The 19,612-nt window shown below is 43.8% G+C and overlaps 1 protein-coding gene across 4 annotated transcripts in view; it reads right to left on the bottom strand.

The window, feature by feature from the left end:
• Positions 1-783: 783 nt before the first annotated feature.
• The window catches only part of usp24 (ubiquitin specific peptidase 24), a 50,138-nt gene continuing 31,309 nt past the window's right edge, over positions 784-19,612 (bottom strand). For all 4 annotated transcript variants that reach the window (XM_079350246.1, XM_079350247.1, XM_079350248.1 and 1 more), the window contains 32 exons: positions 18,531-18,692; positions 18,272-18,342; positions 18,024-18,184; positions 17,859-17,920; positions 17,560-17,751; positions 17,340-17,454; positions 16,576-16,720; positions 16,376-16,495; positions 16,155-16,280; positions 14,870-14,968; positions 14,696-14,778; positions 14,467-14,608; positions 14,274-14,393; positions 13,952-14,166; positions 12,479-12,603; positions 11,277-11,418; positions 10,940-11,090; positions 10,765-10,860; positions 9,783-9,886; positions 9,574-9,687; positions 7,720-7,927; positions 7,544-7,633; positions 6,343-6,445; positions 6,134-6,252; positions 5,012-5,125; positions 4,832-4,897; positions 4,676-4,742; positions 4,505-4,583; positions 4,337-4,412; positions 3,885-3,971; positions 3,670-3,780; positions 784-2,960 (listed from right to left, as the gene is read on the bottom strand). In XM_079350246.1, the coding sequence (XP_079206372.1) occupies positions 2,898-2,960; positions 3,670-3,780; positions 3,885-3,971; positions 4,337-4,412; positions 4,505-4,583; positions 4,676-4,742; positions 4,832-4,897; positions 5,012-5,125; positions 6,134-6,252; positions 6,343-6,445; positions 7,544-7,633; positions 7,720-7,927; positions 9,574-9,687; positions 9,783-9,886; positions 10,765-10,860; positions 10,940-11,090; positions 11,277-11,418; positions 12,479-12,603; positions 13,952-14,166; positions 14,274-14,393; positions 14,467-14,608; positions 14,696-14,778; positions 14,870-14,968; positions 16,155-16,280; positions 16,376-16,495; positions 16,576-16,720; positions 17,340-17,454; positions 17,560-17,751; positions 17,859-17,920; positions 18,024-18,184; positions 18,272-18,342; positions 18,531-18,692 (3,728 nt within the window). In that variant the 3' untranslated portion in view covers positions 784-2,897. The remainder of the gene's footprint in view (positions 2,961-3,669; positions 3,781-3,884; positions 3,972-4,336; positions 4,413-4,504; positions 4,584-4,675; positions 4,743-4,831; positions 4,898-5,011; positions 5,126-6,133; positions 6,253-6,342; positions 6,446-7,543; positions 7,634-7,719; positions 7,928-9,573; positions 9,688-9,782; positions 9,887-10,764; positions 10,861-10,939; positions 11,091-11,276; positions 11,419-12,478; positions 12,604-13,951; positions 14,167-14,273; positions 14,394-14,466; positions 14,609-14,695; positions 14,779-14,869; positions 14,969-16,154; positions 16,281-16,375; positions 16,496-16,575; positions 16,721-17,339; positions 17,455-17,559; positions 17,752-17,858; positions 17,921-18,023; positions 18,185-18,271; positions 18,343-18,530; positions 18,693-19,612) is intronic.

Raw genomic sequence — 19,612 nt, 5'->3', positions numbered from 1 at the left:
TTTCATTTTCAGCACTACAAAGCTCACTGACTATAGGCCTCCTAAAACACCTTTGTGTCAGGGCTGTCCACTGTTTTTTGGGGAAAAATGTAGTACTGAAACTCAGGAACTATACCACTTACAGAGCTAACATTTTGCGCCTGTTCATTTCAGCCAAGTACCAACGTGTGTACCAAATTTTATCAAAATCTGAGACGGTCAGGTGGGGAGTATTAGAGCACTTGGCATAGACTGACCCTATAACCTGCAAACTTTTGCAGTTTTTGAAAGTAATTAATAATCGCAAAAACACATGAAAGCAAATGTTTACAAAATCTTGTGCATTCCAGTTTATTTTATATCAAATTTCCCCTTAATCAAACTCTGATGTACAAATTAAAACTGAGTTTTAACATGCATTACAGAATCCTGCGTTAGCAGAAGTGAATTTGAAAAATTGGATGATAGTAAAAACCCGTACAGATGCCAACCCTCCCTCCCCCCACACACAGCCCCCCCCGGATAAAAACTAAAGACTGAACTTTTCTTCTTCTTTTGGAAGTCGTCGTGGTGAAGTGGAGAGGAGAGACTAGTGCTCATGTTGCCGTGAATCTCTTGGCACAGACTGAATGCAGCTCCGTCAGACGGACACGGGGGAGGAGGAAGGGGGTGCTTATGACCGATTACACCGCAAACAAACAGCATGGAGGGGATTTCTTGTGTCTGACAAACTTCACCAAATGTGCCTGAGAGAACGACGTGACACCCATGAGTGAGACCGACGACAACAAAGGAGGGCCGTCATGATTCGTCAACTTTGATTTAATTCTAGGACAAAATACAACGTTGCGGATATTGATTTGATACCAGAAAAACAATAAATTGAAGTCTGCACCCAATATCAGGAATTTCTCGTTTTTATGATCAAATATTGCAGACAAACTCCTTCACACCGTCTGAAATGTGACCAACATTGGTGATTTTTGTTGAAGTGGGTGGTTTCCTCGCTTATCTCCAATCAACCCACTTTTACAAACATTACAAAATGTTTTAGCGCAACATTCAGGCAGTGCTCTGGTTCTTTCTCTTGTGGTAAGTTTGGTGTAAAAGTATGACCGAGGATGTGAAACCCTTGAAAAGTTTAGAAGTCCTCCCTCCTCTTAGGCTGTGATGATGCCGACCAGCCTCTGTCCCAACAATAATCTTTTTGTATGAATGCTTCTTTAGGTCCTCCCAATTTCTAACATTTACCTGTTAATTATTAAATTAGCTGAGAGCTAATATGCTAAGCTAACTGAGGCGACTGTCTGCAGGGCGTGGCTTAACTAATATTAATCTCCAAAGTGTCTCGGTAGGATCGAGCAGAGAGAAAAGAAGCAGTCAACTGTCCTGTCAACTACACCCAGCTCTTCCTCCTCCGTTAACGAAGTCAACAACCGACAGTTACATTCCTGCACGCCTTTTTCACACAGTTGACATTTTCCCTGTTTTTTTTTTCTCTGGGTTTGATAGGGGTGAAGAAGCCCTGTCGCTCTCCTGCAGCGCTGCAGGGAAAGGGAGGTTAAGGCACTTCAAGTCTCCCGATGATTGGTAGAGGAAGGTGTGTTTTTTGCGGGTGTTGGAGATGATGGCTGCACACTTGTTCTCATATGAAACTTGAGCTACATTTGGTTGGAGCTCTCCTACGCGTGTTTCAGTACGGAGACAAAAGCAAAAAAAAAAGAAAAAAAGAAAAGGCAAACAGAAATCAAACCTGATAAGGTGGAGGTAACAGTGAGACGAGGACGACTTGCTCTTTGTGAAAAAAGTGACAGACATTTAACGTGCTCTGTCATAGTGTTTCTGTACGTGTGTTTTGTGTAACCTTGGCACCATAAAATAAAACGTGCTCCTGAGCTCCTCCTCAGTTGGCCCTGGCGGCCCACCGCGGCTAATCCGTGCACTTTCAGATAATCTTTTCTTGCATAAGGCTTGCAACTTGCTCCAGTCAGAGTCAATCCATCTAGAGTCCCAAAAAAAAAAAAAATCATAGAAAAGGCGACGATGAAAGAAATAAAACCCAGTGAGAAAAAAAAAAAAAAGCACTCAAAGAAGGAGAGCATTGACGATGGCACTGTTTGTTTCAGATCTGCTGTTTCTGTTTGTAGGACAGGTATGGCCGTGTGATGCGTTACCATGGCTACACTGAGGTAACAGCGTCTGCATAAGTGGCACTGAAATCATAAGTTGTTAAAAGCAACAGAAGAAGAAGTAGACAGGATCGCATGGAAGCTCTAGAGGAACTGTTGTGTGTCACACTGAACCGGGCTGGACTATAAAGTGCATACTAAACCCCGCCCCCTCCCCAGTGCTTGTGTGTGGAGGTGTTCCTGTACAGGTGCACAAGTGTGTGTGTGTATGTGTGTCTGCATGTGTGTGTGTGAGTTCCTCCAGAGCAGCTAACGTGACCTCTCATTATTTGCACGGCTGTGAGTAAGAGAAGAACTTTAAAATATTATCTTACACTGGAAATTACACCTATGGAACAAATCTTTACAATATGAATATGTCTGTGTCGATACGTTGGCAAAAAATGAGCAGAAAATTGTTAAAACACAACCCGAAGCTGTCGTCCCGCTCGCCCGTCATTCTGACTGAACGAATGAAGGAGGGTTTCTGCTCGTCCCTCCACCATTCCTCTCTGCTGCACTTCAATGAGAATGATCCTCCATTATAGCCTCGGCTGCTCTGAATTGAAGTAATTCATGATTTATTCAAGGCCCCTTTTCTGCTGCGGCGACCCAGAGAATAAGAGGTCTGATTGGCTTGCTGTGGAGTCCCAAATGTCACGACCAATCAGAGGCAAAGTGCAGCCCCTTGGGTCGACTGCCCGGAGCAACGCCGCCTCTCCTGCGAAGGGATCCTGCTGAGTGGAGGAGCTACGGGTCCACGTCTTCCAGATCGCTCTTTGAGTCACCGAGCATCATGGGAGACTCGGAGCCCTGGGAGAGAGACGGAGATTTTGTTTAAGAACAGTATCGATCGTCGCTGAGCATTGACTGAGGGATTCATTTCTCTCTGTAGTATTCACATCGCTGACAGCACTTCTCTGGCAGCTCGTGTCGTGTGGGCAGAGAAGAATAAAGCCGCTAATAACAGCCGTGGGAGGTGACGAACTGCTGCTGACTGACGAGCTTCTATTTCTGCTCCATTCTTCTCTGCCGATGAGTTCAGCAAGTGTGTGATGCCGTAACTGTTTCCAGGGATATGGAACATCTCTTCTTTTTTTTCCTTTTCCTCAAATTAGCTCAATGTATGACTGACCTCTTTAGCCCTTACACCCTTTTCATTTATGCACACACATTTTTTAGGACTATTCCTGAAAGCCTCCTGACCTTGTTGCTCATACTGTACATGCACTTCATAGCAGGATAAGATCCCTATCAGACAGGTGGGGGATGTGTGTGTGTGTGTGTGTGTGTGTGTGTGTGTGTGTGTGTGTGAGACACGATGTAAAAAGTGAACACGTTTCAGGGTCAGCTAACATTCTGTGTTTTTGTGTATGCTGTCTTGTTTGGTTTCTCTTCAGCTGTTCTTACACCTTTCTATAAGCTGCTATAATACACTACATGAATGATTTACTATAATATTACGAGGCTTGTAAAAGGCCCACTGAGTGGTGCAGGAGTTAGGGAGGAATCCTTGTAGTACCTGTCGCAGGCTGCGGTCTGCGTTATCGTTAGCCGGGCTGCCGTCAGAACCGTTACTACTGCCCGACTGCTCCTTCTCATTCAACAACGCCGTGGCGTACGCCAACGTATCCTGCGGAGACAAAGAACAGGAGACAAACATTGGTTTTTATACAATCAAACCTTTATTAACCCAGATTCACAAAATCGGTTTCTATACAAGAGACCCGATCCTACCTGTGCAGAGATAGTCCTCTGGAAGGTTTTATTGGTGGAGGTCTCATTGGAGACGTTGCTCTGAGGAGTCCAGTAGTGTTCTGTCATCTAAAGGCACAGTGAGTTGATATTACATTCAAAGGATTCATTTATAAAAGGTTTTCTCCTCGTTCAAGGGGAAGCTTTTTTTTATTGTTGATGGATTGATGGTGGAAATAGTACAAACTCATGTCTAAATGAGCAAACATTTGGTTCTTTGGTAACAATATTTTGACAATAAAAGCTTTTAACTCTGCAAAACACGATTCAGTCAAATGTAAATACTGTATAAAGCAGCACATTAAAAACACAACGGATCGTGTCAGTGAAAGTGTGACAGTTCATCTTTCGAGGAGTTTGTAACCGTTCGACCTGAGAGCCATTTCTCTGAGGTTTGAGACCCCGCCTGTGTTCTCTGTCGTAGGGAAACTTGCCTTTTTCTGCAGCCACTGCACCGCCCAGCTCCAATGACCAGACAGATCTTTAAAGTAATCCTTGGCTGGAGCGCACCTGAAACAGAGCATCAATATTATAAATCTCAGCACGAGTCGGGTCATTTGTATTTAAGAGAATCGCTGCTCCTCTCCTGAGGGTGCACTCACTTCTGAGCTAGAGTAACCAGAAACTTGACACACTGGTAGCACCGCCGGCTGTCCAAGTTGTTGCTCTGATGCATCAAAGCTGAGAAGAAAGAAAACACTCATTCGATTATTAAACTTAATAGAGACAGAACGGCTGAATTAAGATGCTCCAATAGAAACACTGAGACGTACCTAAAAGGCCTTTCTCTGACTCAAAGGCATACTTGAGTCTCTGGGACTGCAGAGGATCCTCCATGACCTGAGGACACAGATTACACTGATGTTAACAAAGCTGAACAGTGATCCGATTTAACAAATGTTGGGAGTAAACGGATGGCAGTGACTCACCAGCAGCTCCTGCAGCATCTGGAACACGTTCTTCAGTTCATGAGGGGGTGCTGTCTCCAGCTGAGTCTGCAGGACGCACAGTGGATTCATCACATGTAACACGCATGAAACTCTCATACGACTGTCAGCTCTGACACGGATCTGTGTGTGTGTGTGTGGGTGTGTGTGTGTTTGTTTTACCTTGAGCAGCTGCAGCACACCGAGGGAGAAGGGCTCGTTACAGAAGGAGATGTACGTCACCATCTCGATGAGCAGGGACAGAGGACCTGACAGCTCCCGCATCGCAAACATCACCTACAGGACAAACCAAAGTACACCTCAAACCCTCCGAGTCTGACACTTCCACAAGTACATTTTACAACTCTTTGGAGTTGAAACAAACACTCATGAAATGTTCATATTAGTGATGATATTGCATGATTGTTTGTTTTTTGTGGATCCCATTGGGACCACATTTCTGGGGGGATGTGACGGCTCTGTGGCCTGTTCGGTTGTGCAGGCTGGTGTGGTTTGTAGGCGTGGCCATCATCACTCTGACTGGGTGCACCTGGGTGCTCACAGTCATTATAAAAGCACCTCGGTCTACTCATGGAGAGACTCGCTTACTTTGGTAACACATGCATAATACACTTTCACACTGTTGATACTACTGACATCCATACTTTTTTGTAATTTAATTCATATCTTTTGCGAATAAATTGATTGAAATTAAAGTGTTTTTGTCTGGTTCTCCTATTTATTTGCCATGGCATGATTTTATTATTCTAAGCACACAAGAAAAACAAATAAAAATTAAAATAAATATATATACATATATATTTTTTTGTAGACGACATACATTAAATCTGACTGGAAAATAGTGCTCATTAGTTTTAGTGTGTGTTCATTTCCTGCATCTCATCCCATCCCCCTCCTATCCCATTGTCAGGCCTGGCACAGTTTCGGTTAATGGCTGTTTCATCATGAGCCAGATATTTGCCCGAGGTTTCTCCCTCTTAAAAGGACAGGTTTTTTTCTTGCCACTGTAACTTTTGCTACGTTGTGCTGCGCTCATGATGGATATCAAATAAGTGTCTCCAGATAACATTTGTTGTGAACTGGCGCCATGCAAATTAAGATTTATTAATAATATTTACAAGGAGGATTAATGTCGTTGAAACTTTAGAAATATGTCAACTTTGCAATTCCACTTTGGAGACCTGTCAATCATACTTAAGGCATTATATGGTCTTTGGTTTTAGAGCAAAGTTCTGGATAAAGGACAGACACACACACAGCAGTGTCCAAAGGATTGTACGTTACCTCCAAAAGGTAAGGCTGCCCTTCTGGAGTAAAGAGGGAGGCGAGGATGTCAGAGTGGAGCGGGAGGAGCCGGCTGGAGGACGGGACGCAGCTCACTCTCAGGCTGTATCCTTCTGGAGCTGTGCAGGACGACAGGGGAAAGATTCAATGATCAGACTCTGAGCTTCAATGTACAGACACATCAACCCTGAACTTGAAACGCGTCTCACCCTGCGTCCGCTGGGGGTCGAGGTCAGAGTGCAGCGTGATGAGGGCGAGGGTGCTGTGGAGGTGGAGGAACTCGCGAGCCTGTGCGGGACTCCAGCGACGATTCTTTAGATAAACACAAAAAAACAATCAGTCCTGAAGTGTGTGAGAGACGCACGCTTACGTCTTCATCAAGGAGTCACTGTTTTAAAATGAAGACCACATTGAAATACTAAAAAAATGATTAAACAGCAAAACTTATTTTAAAATGTCAGGGTTGTTTAAACATCTCATCCATTCACCCTGATATATTTTACGAGCCACCACAATGGACTCTTCAAAGACGCCAGACTTCGTAGATAAAGATCCATTTTTAGGCTGTCAGCAATAACATGTTCATCGTGATGCGAATGAATTACTCTTTATTCATTAATTATGTGATATTTTTTTCCCATCCAGTGTACAGGAGTTAATGTGTCGTCCTGAAGCTACAGTGATGGAAATAAACAACACTGTGGCTCCTCTAACTGTCTCGCTTCATTTTGAAAAAACAAACGTTATATTCATCTTGTGACTTTTCGATCCATAACTTTGTTATTCGGTGGTAAAGTTAATGTTGTAACTTTGACTACTTGAAAGTAATTATTTTTTTCTTTCAAAATATAAGCGTCTCCAAAGAGTTCGAGAAGCAAACTGAACTTAGGACACTACAAAATAAAAGCACAACAAAAACAGTTTTTTCAAATGCATATAATGGAATTAAAAATGTGATTAAAATAATTAACTGTAACTATTGAAATTCAGCGATTAAAATATAATTATTCATTTATAATAATTGTTTGACATAGTAATATTACATTGCAGAGCACAGGTTGTAGATTGCTGCCTTTATTAATAAGTTTGTTTTAAATTACAGCTTTACTTTGGCGATTAGAAAAGTTCCAATCAGATTAAACACAAAAGTCATTTAACAGAAAATTACACATAAAACTCCTAATATCCAGACAAGTATTTATTTCAACAAAAATCAAGTTATTTTTTTAAGTTGTCAGGTGTGTTTGTAACAGCTGCTTCCTGTTTGTAATAAAAAGGTTTCTCTCTGTAGGGTTCCTATCTGTAACGCTGTCAGACACTTAGAGTAACCATCGGAGCAGAAACAAAAACAACTTTTAGTGGATGGACTTTTATCAGGCACACAAACACCTGAAAGCCGTGCGGTTGTACCTGGTTGTTTTGTCTGTTTGGTCCCAACAGGAACATGAGCATCCGACGATAAGCTGAGTGTTTCAACAGCAGCTCACAAGGACCATAACCCTGAGAGAGAGAAACACACAGGCAAAACACTTAGAGAGCCATCATCTCATTGATTATAATAAAGTATGACGATGATGTTTGTTTACCCTCTGAGCAAAGTTACTGAAGAGGCCGAAGTACTGCCCACAGTTCTTCACATTCTCAGGAACGTCTTTGTCCAACAAGGAGAGCAGAGCGTTCATCAGATTGTCCAATCCTGGGTCTCCGAAGTGAAACGCAGTTTCCAGAGTCTTCTCAAGGATGGAGGCCACCACCACCCTCACCTCCCTCACGCTGCACTCCAGCAGACAGACCCTGAGGAGGAGACGTAGGATTGGTCAATAACTGTGTCCTGAATGGCTTAATGTCCAAACTAAACCTCACTGAGTTTGTATCTTCAGTGCCCTGGAAGGAATAACTTAATGTGATTAAAAAAAATGTATGCATTCATTTCAGATCTTCAGATCGTGATTAACGCAGTCTTGTTCTGGGGGGAATGTGGCCATAAGACACACCGCTGAGATTAACCCTGAGAGTCTCCTTTAAAAAAAAAAAAAAGAGGACAATTAGGCCAGCTAATGATTCTACACAGAGAAATAAAAACTTTTTTTGGGGGGGGGGAATAATACTAAAACCGTCATCATTGGCGTCGCTCTGCTAAAGATCACTGATATGCTGCTGCAGCCAAGGCTTAAACCCACGAGAACTGTGCTACTTTTCTCCTCCCCTGGAGACGATGCCGGTCTGACGGGCAAATCTATCTGAGACGCTTCAAACAACCAGGGACTTCATTACATCCTGATGCTTCAAGGTAAAGACAGTAAAGCAGTCGAGCTCCATCAGTGTTTTTTTATCCTCTTTGGATGCTGTGGAGCAACAGAAGCACGAACATGGATATGAAATTATACAACTAACCAACACGCTCTTTGCTTGGCTCCTCTCAGAAGATACTCACTTATAGATTCTTTGATTTAGCGTGTTGTCATTAAAGCCAAAGATCGGTGTAGAAGTACCAACACGATGACTTCTTTTTAAAATACGGAATCTCTGGATTTTATTCGTTAATATTGTTAGATAGATTGTGATGATCAAATATTAATGTATTAAAAGATTCAACTATCTGTTACGATGAGAAGTTTTCCAAACTTTCAAGACTTTGCACCAGAGCTGAGTCAGAGCAAGTGGAGATTTAGTATTGGCTGGAATCCCTTGACCCGGTCAGAGGGTTCAGTGTGCATCGATTAGAATAAGAGAGCAGTGTTGTGAGCTGCCAAGTCTGCAGTCTCACATATCACAAGGACATCGACAGCAGTGCTGCAGTGACTCAACTCAGGCTACAAACAGTGTACACATCAAGGCTCCACCGTGAGATGATTTTACTCACGTTTGCTCCTAAAAATACTCACGAATGAAACAGAAAACTGCTGCTGATTCTTTAGTAGAGATTTCAGAGGGCAGCAGTCACAGAGGCGTTTATGTGATGGAGCAGTAGGATAAAGATGTGGATTATTTGTCAAACATGTCGTTTGACAAAAAAGAAGCAACAACGAAAACAAGGAAACAAAAGTTACATCTGCTGATTGTTCGACCAGCTGTGTTTCACTTTAACGTGATAAGTCTGTGGTAATGCATAATGATCCGCTCCCTTCAGCATGTACCAAGAATACTCCGGCAGGTTGAGTTTCTCAGAAGTCTTTCCAGCTACGACCGGAGCTTTTCTCTCTGAGTTGGCTCCATAATCAAAATATCACATTCAGATCAAGTGAGAAGAAGACGCGTCTGAGGAACATGCCAGAAACTTGAGAGACATTTTTTAGCCACAATGCTGAACTTGAGAGTCAAGTCAGTTACCGTGGTGATCGAGCCAGGTTGATTCTCACTCTTACTCAATAGATCAGGAAGACCTTGTAATCTGGCTTTGTGGTACAGCCTCACCTCGGGTGTGTATTTTCATCACTGACCTGGTGATCTCTCGTCCCTCGGATCCGACCAGGTACTGAACCATCCACTGACACGCCTCACTACTCTTTGTCAACAACACCTCCACTGTGGCCATCCACTCCTCTGTGTCCACCCTACAGGACAGACAAGTGGCTACAGGTGAGACACTGTGATGCTTGAAATACATGATTGACAGGTGTCATGCTGTGACTGCGTGTACTGTATGTACCGGAGTTTCTTTTTGGTGTGCAGGTAGGTGTGAAACAGGAAGTGAACGGCCAGCTGCAGACTCTCTTTGGCCATCGGCTGGTAGTCGGGATGCTTCAGCTTTGTCTGTAACGAACACAGATAAGATAAGATAATGCTTTATTCATCTCACGAGCGGAGAAATTTACAGTGTTACAGCAGCAACACACACACACGCACAAAAGAAGATGAAACTGATCACTGTTAGTTAAAGTGTGTGTGCAGCATTTACTGTCGGCACTACACATTTCTATGCATCATTGTCAGCCGCCTCACACTCGGCAGCGACCCGCCCCAGTGTGTGCAGGAGGTCCAGGTTTCCAAGGCGGCAACAGGGCCACATCATCCGCAAAAAGCAGAGAACGCAGTCCCCAAACTGGACCCCCTCCGGCCCCTGGCTGCACCTAGAAATTCTGTCCATAAAAGTAATGAACAGAACCGGTGATGAAGGGCAGCCCTGCCGGAGGCCAACGCACACCGGGAACATGTCCGACTTATTGCCGGCAATGCGAACCAGGCTCCTGCTCTGGACATACAGGGACCTCATCGCCCTTAGTAAAGGGCCCCGAACCCCTTACTCTCGGAGAACCCCCCACAGGATGCTGCAGGGGACAATGTCGAACGCCTTCTCCAGATCCACAAAGCACATGTGGACTGGTTGGGCGACCTTCCATGAACCCTGGAGCACCCGATGGAGAGTGTAGAGCTGGTCCAGTGTTCCACGGCCGGGACGCAAACTGCATAGTTCCTCTTTGATCCGAGGTTTGACTAACAATAAGATGTCATTAATAGAAATCGAGTACTAAACTTAGAATTAAGTAAGAGACACATGTAGAGAGAAGTATTCTTGATTAAAATCCTCATTTTACGTGTCAGTACTCAGTCATGTTCTTTGTAGATTTTAGAATAAAGTAATAGTGTTGATTAATGATCCAGTCAGACACTCGAACAGCAGGAGGACGTACGGCGTTGACGGAGGCCAGTGAGAGGGTGAAGTTGAAGTAGTCGCTGTTGTAGACGTCTCTGTTCCTCATGAACTTGAGATTCTCGTCTCTCACCATCTAAAGAAACACAGACAGGTCAGATGAGCCTTCGTCTCCTTCTGTCACTAAGAGAGCAGGAGGTACGGTGCTTCTCTACCTGATAGATGCTGGCGGGCATCTTCTCCACGAACAGACCTTTCTTCTCTCCCTTACGCACCAGGCGGGTGAGGAGGGTGAGGCGGTCGTTGTTGGCCCTGGGGGGGCGAGGAGAGGACTGCGGGGAGACATCAGGAGAGGAAGGAGCAGACCTGGAACACAGAGACGGAGGCTGGATGAGAAAAGATGTGCTGCTAAGGATTTTTAGATGTTCCTGAGAAATATGAATGACATGTCGTATTGATCTCTAAAATCACAGATTGTATCGTTTGAAACATTTTCACAGCCTCAAAACACGCTTTTTTTTTTTTAACGAATGGAGAAGCAGCTTGACTCACAGCGTCAGGTCCTCGGCCTCTTGTCTCATGATGCTCACTCTGCTCTTCTTTGGGAGGACAGGCGAGTTCAGGTCGCTGATCTTCTGATAGAACAACATATAGGCGTTCCAGTACCTCCGGCGCATGTCAGGGTATGGGTTGGCTGCGCACACACACACACACACACACACACACACACACACACACACACACACACACACACACACACACACACACACACACACACACACACACACACACACACACACACACACACACACACACACACACACACACACACACACACACACACACACACACACACACACACACACACACACACACACACACACACACACACACACACACACACACACACACACACGTTACTTATGCATTCCAAACCTCCCGGCAGCTAAATTTGATTTAGAAATATACTTTCTGCCTTACACCAACAAATTAATAGTTTTTAAAAGTTGTCACCTTAGCGAGTACTTTTACATTCATCTGTCTTCTGATGTCTTTCTTTTGCACTGTTTTCTTAATTTCTGTTGCACTCTTTCCTTAAGCTCTGTTTTAATGTTTTTATGTCTGTAAAACACTGAATTGCCTTGTGTCTGAACAGTGCTACATAAATAAACGGGCCTTGCATAAACTCTACTCTCTTGGAGCTGGTGTGAGTACTTTATTGTCTGTCCATCTGTAGATGGTACCAAACACTAACTGACATAATGTGAGTCATGTTAAAGGCAGGTTAGCTAATTCTCTCCTGATACACAGATTCTGGTTGAATTTGTCTTCAGGTCCTGACGGCAATTAATAAGTCATGTGCTCTGAAAAAGAAATGAAAAAGATCTGTCATCTGTACTAGCTGTAAACACGTTAAAATGTTGACCAATGTCTGCACTCGATGCATGTTTCATGAACCAATCACAGCCTTACTGTCTCCCTGGTCGTTCTCTACCCCTTGCACGCATGAGCCCATGCTCAAAGCATGAGCTGAAATCCGCTTCAGGACCAATGGTGCTTGTGCATGTAAGTGAGGGGCGGGGCTTTTGAGCGAGCCCCGAGGGGAGGGGTGTGGGAAGAGAGCACGGAGAGAATGCTACTTTTAAAATCATGCTCGTTGTCGTATCATGAAGTCCCCCGTATGAAATGTGTGCAGTAGGATTCAGAAGTTAATAGATAAATGTTACAGAAGTCAGAGTTGTGGAGTTACTTACACTGATCGTAAACTTTGGGTCGGTACTCTCCACCGAAGCACTCGTACTCCAGAGACTCATCGTTCATGTCAAACTCCTCGACCACGTTGTCGTTGAACTTGTACCAGCGTCCGCGAGCGCTGCCACTGAGAGGTGGGACAGAAACCAAGAGAGCGAGTGCAAAAAAAAAAAAAAAGAAGGAAGAGGAAATGAATTAAAATGAAGTAACAATGAATCCACAATATTAACTACAAAGATTGCTAACGATGAAGCATGCATGTTACGTCTGAACTCTTGTTGATGGCTTACAGTGTAGCATTGCTAAACGGTTAACACAGTACAGGACAGGTTGGTTAACAGGTCGATATTTTCACCTGTATGTCTACAGTAAAGTTTATGAAGCCAACATCTTTTCACTTCAATATGATTCATGTTAATATCATAACTGGCAACAACAAAATAAAAAGTGTGAGACACTCAGTCTTGGGTCGTGTCCTGTATGACAGTGTTTTCACACCTCATCTGTGTGGTACAGCTTAAATCAACTCCAGTCTGTTTGCAATGTTAGTGCAGTTTGCAATGGTGCAGATCAAGAACCATACAGGTCAGATTAAAGAGGTGAATCTTGGTCTGCTCTTTTTAAACCGTGGTGTGGTTTGTCAGCAGTTTGAATGTGAATCGATGAAGCAGCCACTGTGGGTCCTCTCTATTCATCAGGCACACCTGACTGATTCTTTAAATCTATTTCAGTTGATGAGCGCGTCACGCTTCAGAGGGATCGATGTGCACCTTCAGCTGCTCCACTAAACCATCGTTATTCACACGAGAAATTTCAGACCAATCCGAGAGCATCTTCATACACACACATTTTGCAGGTTTAAGTAAAACACAACATTTTCGATTCAATTTGCATCCAAACCCTCGTCGACAAAAAGATCATCTTGGGAGTAAATCTGCCTGCAAGCGACTCTTAATGCTTTGTTGATACTGTCACTGACACTTTCAAACCAAAAAAAAGCTGATCTGAATTTGAATAAGTGATTTCGCAGCATCCTCGGAACATCTCCAAGCGAGGAACAGCGTCCTGATTTGTTTGAACTTTTTTGTTTTTTTTTGTGTTGAGCGAGGATAAAAAGAAGCAAGTGAGGGAGTTGAGAGTGCTAAATATTAGCTCTTGCAATCTTTATACGTCTCCTCCTCCTCCTCCTCCTCAGTGAGCGCTCCAGTGTCACAGAGCCAGACATCCGGGGGTGCTTACAAACTAAACTGGGACAGCCCACTCAAAGTTGACGCTGCATTCATGTGCCCCAAGGAGGTCCTCTCAAATCTGCAGAGAACACTAAAGCGGTGGATTACTGTGCTCCACTAATCCCTCTCATTATGTGATTCTAACAGAAAAAAAAAAAAAAAACTAGATAAAAAAAAAAAAAAAAAAAAAAAAAATCAAGAAATTATAAATGTTTCCTAGAAGTTTTAAACTTCTGCGTCTCTTACCGTCTGTCTTTGATGAAGGAGTAATAGTGTCCGGCATGAGCCTGACCGCTGTGGACTACAACTCCCACCAGTTCGTAGTTCTCCGAAATGGTGACTTTCTTCCTGGGTGATCCCCCTGAGGTGCCATCGCCTCGCCCCTCGCCGCCCTCCCCGCTGCAGTCCTGACGAGCCATCCCCGACACGGTGTACGGCTCCATGTTCAGCACCCACGGGAACTGTGCGCCAAGTAAACAGTAAAAAAAAACGCGGGAAGATTAGAATTGAAAAGAGAATATCAGTGGGTGCAAATTTGGGATGTGACCGGATTGAAAGCTCTTCGTACCCGAATCTGTTCGTCGTACTTGATGGATCGTCCGCTCTCCCAGTCAAAGCCGAAGCGCATGAGGTGAATGCAGAGAACGCTGGGCAGAGATTTAATGCACGTCCTCTTCACTGTGGTTCTCTGTGAAAGACAACATGCTGTTAGCAAACCTACATGACACAGGGCTGAAGGTCATTTTGACGACCTTACAGACCTTCTCTTTGCATTTCTCACAGTAGTACGCGTTGCTGCCCTCCAACACCTCTCCTCTCACAAACTGGTCCAGAGAGATCTCTAAACTCTGACAGGATGTCACCCCCAGGTTCAGAGCCATGAAGGTTTCCTCTCGCTCGTACCTGGCGGGCAGAGAAGGTTAAAGGTCAGACACTGTGAATGAAGAAGCTTGACAGAAACTCAAAGTCTTCACATTTGTTTCTGCTCACCGGTGAGGACAGTCTTTACAAATCTTCTGGTCGGAGAAGATTCCCTGAAATGTGTTTTTGAAGATCTGCTCTCGACCCATTTTCTGTTAAAAAAACACATCGTCTCGTCATCAGAACCTTCAAGATATTATAAACACTGAGTTGATGTTTGAGTTTTTTTTGTTTGAGTTTTACCTTCAGGTGTTCGTCTAGCTGATCCACCAGGCTGGTGAAGAACTCATAGGCATCCTGCTGCTCTCTCACATACAGCTCTTTGTTCCACATCTTAAAGATCTGAAACAGATGTATGTGTGAGAAATGGTTTCATAATTAATAAAGTAGATAGATAGATAGATAGATACTTTATTGATCCCAAGGGAAATTCAAGCATGCAAGTAGTGCATAATGATTACAGCAGGATAAAGACAGGCGACTATATCCGGCTTTATAAACAAGATTATTCTGTCTTTCTCTGAAGTTTAAACGCACCTGAAGTCTAGAGTCTTAAACGCGGCTGATCACGTTACACCTTATGTCCTCAGTCAGTGGACTTAAGCTTTTATAACTCTGCTTTTCGCACCACAGGCCGCTTTGTAAAGTCTCCTTGAGTACAAATTACACTCATACACAGCTGACGCAGCAGCAGAAGTACTTTGGGGTTCATTGTCATGCCCATAGACTGTTCATAGAGGACAAAGCCTGAGTGACATCAACAATTGGTTACTGGCTTTCAAAGCCTGTTGATGGCAGTCGCCACACTTCCATAAAAGGATCCTTCCATAAAATGTGCTCGGATAAAGACGTGCTTTTTTTTTTTTTTTTTTTAAACTGGAATGGATTGTTTTTTTATTTCAACTGTAAAGAAAAAAAAAAAAAAAGGGCATTATAGACTTATGGGGCTTCTGCATCCAGCCTCACATGGACACTCTAGGAACTGCAAGCTTTTGAACTTCTGCATTGGCTACCTAAAAGCAGCTTTCAGCTTGATCAAAAAAAACAAAACAAAACAAAACAAAAACTCCTCTGGTCTATTTCTCTTCGGTTCAACATTAAAGCAGAACAGGAAATCAGACGTAGCAGTAGAACCAGTGAATATTTCATTATCTGTTCATTCCTCTGAATTCAGATCATATCAAATTTAAAATGTTTTATATTTTGTTGTCCATCAGAAATCAGGACAAACTTGGGGGATTAATTTGGGGATCTTTCCCGGCTTTAGTCTATGGAAAAGCCACAAAATATGAACCGCTTGGTGGAAACGGGGCTTAAGCTCCATCTGGTGAATATCAGATAATATTTAGTTTTACTAGTTCCCGTCCAGCTCGTCTGCATTCCAGACAAGAACATCCTTTCTTCTTGAACACTAATAAAAAACCTCTCTGTAAAGCTTTATTTTTTATATTTAAGAAAAGCACAAGAATCTGCTCAGGGAATATGAAGATCTTTAGAGAATGAAAACTTGTGTGAATGTGTGTTTTACCTTCCAGAAGTTCTCGGGGATGTAGTACTGCAGTTTGCTCTCCATCAGGTGACCAAACAGAGACTGCACCTGGTAGAAGACGCTCTCCTCAGGCTGATCTGTGTCGTCCTCGATGGACAGAAAAGCCTTCAAACACACACACAAACACACACAAAATAAGACCAGCGCTTAGACTCCACGCTGTGGCTGCAGAAGGTAACAGCAAGACACAAGAGATGTACCTCTGGTAGTCCTGGCTGCATGTAGAGCTGCTGGAACACAGCGTTCATGTAGCACGTGGCTCCACCATTCTTCAAACCGACGAACCCAGAGACAGATCGGCTCTCTACAGGAGGGAGATACTGAGGGAGGCACAGAGGGTTATAGTACAGCCTCTCCACTATTACAACCATTTGTTGATGCATAAATAACACTTTCTTACATCAAACTCTTTGCAGAGGGAGGGGTCAGACTGGTGGTGCATGGACATGAGCTCTCTAATGATCAGTCGCAGGTTTGACAGCGAACTGTCGGCCAGCATCACCAGAACCTCATAGGCTGCCAGACGGCTGCTGGCTGTGCTGCACCTGGAGGACACACACACGCACACACACACACACACACACACACACACACACAACACAGATTAACAATGAGGTTTGCCTGAAAATAGAAAGTCAAAAACTAAACGACAACACATGACAGAAAAATCTTAACCCTTAAAGACCTGCTACAGAAGGTCTTATTTTAAATCAAGTTTTCATGGAGAATCTTTAAACAATGCATCTGTATGACTAAAATGCTAAAAGAGTCAAATATGCATCCAAATGTGAAGTTTTTAATTCACAAAAGAACCAAACTCAACACAGTCATTTACAAACTTCTGAATAAAGAAACAGAAAATCTTTCTTAATTCCGTAAGCAGGTTGCATGAGGTATTTCTTATATTTTCATTTGCAATAACAGGACAGGAGGTTTTCTTTATTGCAGCATCTTCAAGCTATTCTAAATCTAAGCTTACTAACGCTGTTAAAAATCATGCAGGCTGTTTGTCCAGGTCACCTGCATTATTTATTCTCCCTCCCTGACTCTTCTCTGTGTGCAGTTGTTTTTGTGCCTCTATGTTGCTTTAGTAGCATCTTAATGTGAATAAGACTGCTAACTGAAACTACCTAAGTGGAAAGAATACGTATTCATATGGCCTACTTTGGGTGGAAGTCATGGCTCGGGGTCGGGGAGGGTGTCGGGTTTGAACTGTTGATGATGATCCGAGAGGCTCGAAACAGGAAATCGTCCAACAGCTGCTGGATCAGAGACGGGCCTGAAGAAGAAAATATTTATTGCATATTGTTGTCCTCAGCATAAAAAAAAAAAACAGCATACATTAAAATAAAATATGTCTGTGAGTGTCCCTGTGATTGCTTACCCAGATGTTCCTTCTCGTTTCCACACAGCGAGAGCAGTGTCTTGATGAGTCGGAGGTGTCCCGCCAGGAGGACGTTGTCCGCCTCGCTCGTCTCCATCTCTGAGCTCCAGCTGGGCTCGAAGTTATCGAGCCAGGAGATCTCGTCCTCCAGCATTGTGGCTGCGCTAACTTTGACCACCTCCATCTCGGACGCTGGAGGAAGCAGAAAATGAGAAGGATCGCATGGTACGCTGATCTTCATGATTCTTCCAAACAGGGTGGTATGAGCTGTGAGTGAATGTAGAACTGATTTGACTTACTGGTGAGATCATCGAGAAGCTGACATCTTAAGTCGAAGTACTCAGTGCACTGGGACAGCAGCCTGAGAAGAGAAGCATCATCAACATCAGATCTCTGTTGTCTGTTTTTGTGTGTGTGTGTGTGTGTGTGTGTGTGTGTGTGTGTGTGTGTGTTGTTTTGGTTACCTTTGGTTGACTCCTCTCATGATGGACGTGGGACTCCATAGTGGCAGCTGAGCGGTGAGAACGACCGAGAGCAGGAACAGGTTCGGTTTCTGGACTTCGGGGAAGGCTGAGGTGTCGGACTGGCTCAGAGTGTAGAGTTGATCGCAAGCCACTCGGCGGATCTGAAAGAGACGGCGACTGTAAGAACACACTGCAGAGTTTGGGATGTAAGATTTCTCTTGTTGAAAAAAGAGGACGGTGTAGTTTACCTCTCCGCTTGGAGATCCCAGAAGAACATCGATGATGAAATCGTTGACGGAGGGGAGGTTGTAAAAAGAACCTGCAGAGAGAAACCAGGAAGAGGATTTATTGTCACTGCAGAACAGACACACAACCTACAAACTGCAGTGTTACGCCACAACATGGTGGATTAATGTCTGTGTGTGTGTGTGTGTGTGTGTGTGTGTGTGTGTGTGTGTGTGTCCAGACGTAATAACAGAGAGCACGAGTGTCTGCTAAAAGTCTTACACAGCTGCTGACAGCGGAGCTGCAGGCAGGTCACCAGCAGCGACAGAGCTTCGCGGGCGATGATGGTGTCTTTGATGGAGACACTCTGCTGCCGGACGCATATCCCAGCATGCAGCGCTGTGGGAGTGGCATCGCCCTCACTGCTGGAGCTGCAGTTGCTTCCTGCAAACAAACGCACAACATGTTTTGCTTTAGTTTTCGTTTCCTTAAGTTTCGTTCTGATGCATCAGAAAACCCTGCTGGAGAAAAGAAAAAAAAAAAAAAAAAAAAGAATCAAGACATGAATCGTGACTAGAAACATCCAGCTGAAACACAACGCTGCCTTTCTGCAACCACCCACAATGTTTTTATAACTTGAATCCTTTCTGACTCACTGTTAACTCCTCTTGATTAAAGCATGGTTAATGTTTTTGATATACCGTAAATTCCGGACTATAAGCCGCTACTTTTTTCTCACACTTCGAGCACTGCGGCTTCTACTCCGGTGCGGCTAATGCATGGATTTTTTATGGGGGACAATGAGCTTCTGCCGCAAAAACATTTGACTTCGTCACGTCGGATCTTAATATCAGTCATTTTGCGCTTCATGCACGCACCCTCATGATGGAAAACACACAGAGAAATACATACACTCAACAAAAATATAAACGCAACACTTTTGTTTTTGCTCCCATTTGTCATGAGATGGACTCAAAGATCTAAAATTCATTCCAGATACACAATATTACCATTTCTCTCAAACATTGTTCATAAATCTGTCTAAATGTGTGATAGTGAGCACTTTTGCTTTGCTGAGACAATCCATCCCACCTCACAGGTGTGCCACATCAAGATGCTCATCAGACACCATGATTAGTGCATAGGTGTACCTTAGACTGTCCACAATAAAAGGCCACCCTGAAATGTGCAGTTTTTGCTTTATTGAGGGTCTGGGGACTCAGAACCAGTCAGTATCTGGTGTGACCACCATTTGCCTCATGCAGTGCAACACATCTTCTTCGCATAGAGTTTATCAGATTGTCAATTGTGGCCTGTGGAATGTTGGTCCACTCCTCTTCAATGGCTGTGCGAAGTTGCTGGAT

The sequence above is a fragment of the Symphodus melops genome, assembly GCF_947650265.1.
Source record: "Symphodus melops genome assembly, chromosome: 8".
Taxonomy (NCBI): domain Eukaryota; kingdom Metazoa; phylum Chordata; class Actinopteri; order Labriformes; family Labridae; genus Symphodus; species Symphodus melops.
The sequence above is the reverse complement of the archived record's forward strand: the minus strand, read 5'-3'. Positions and strand labels throughout refer to the sequence as shown.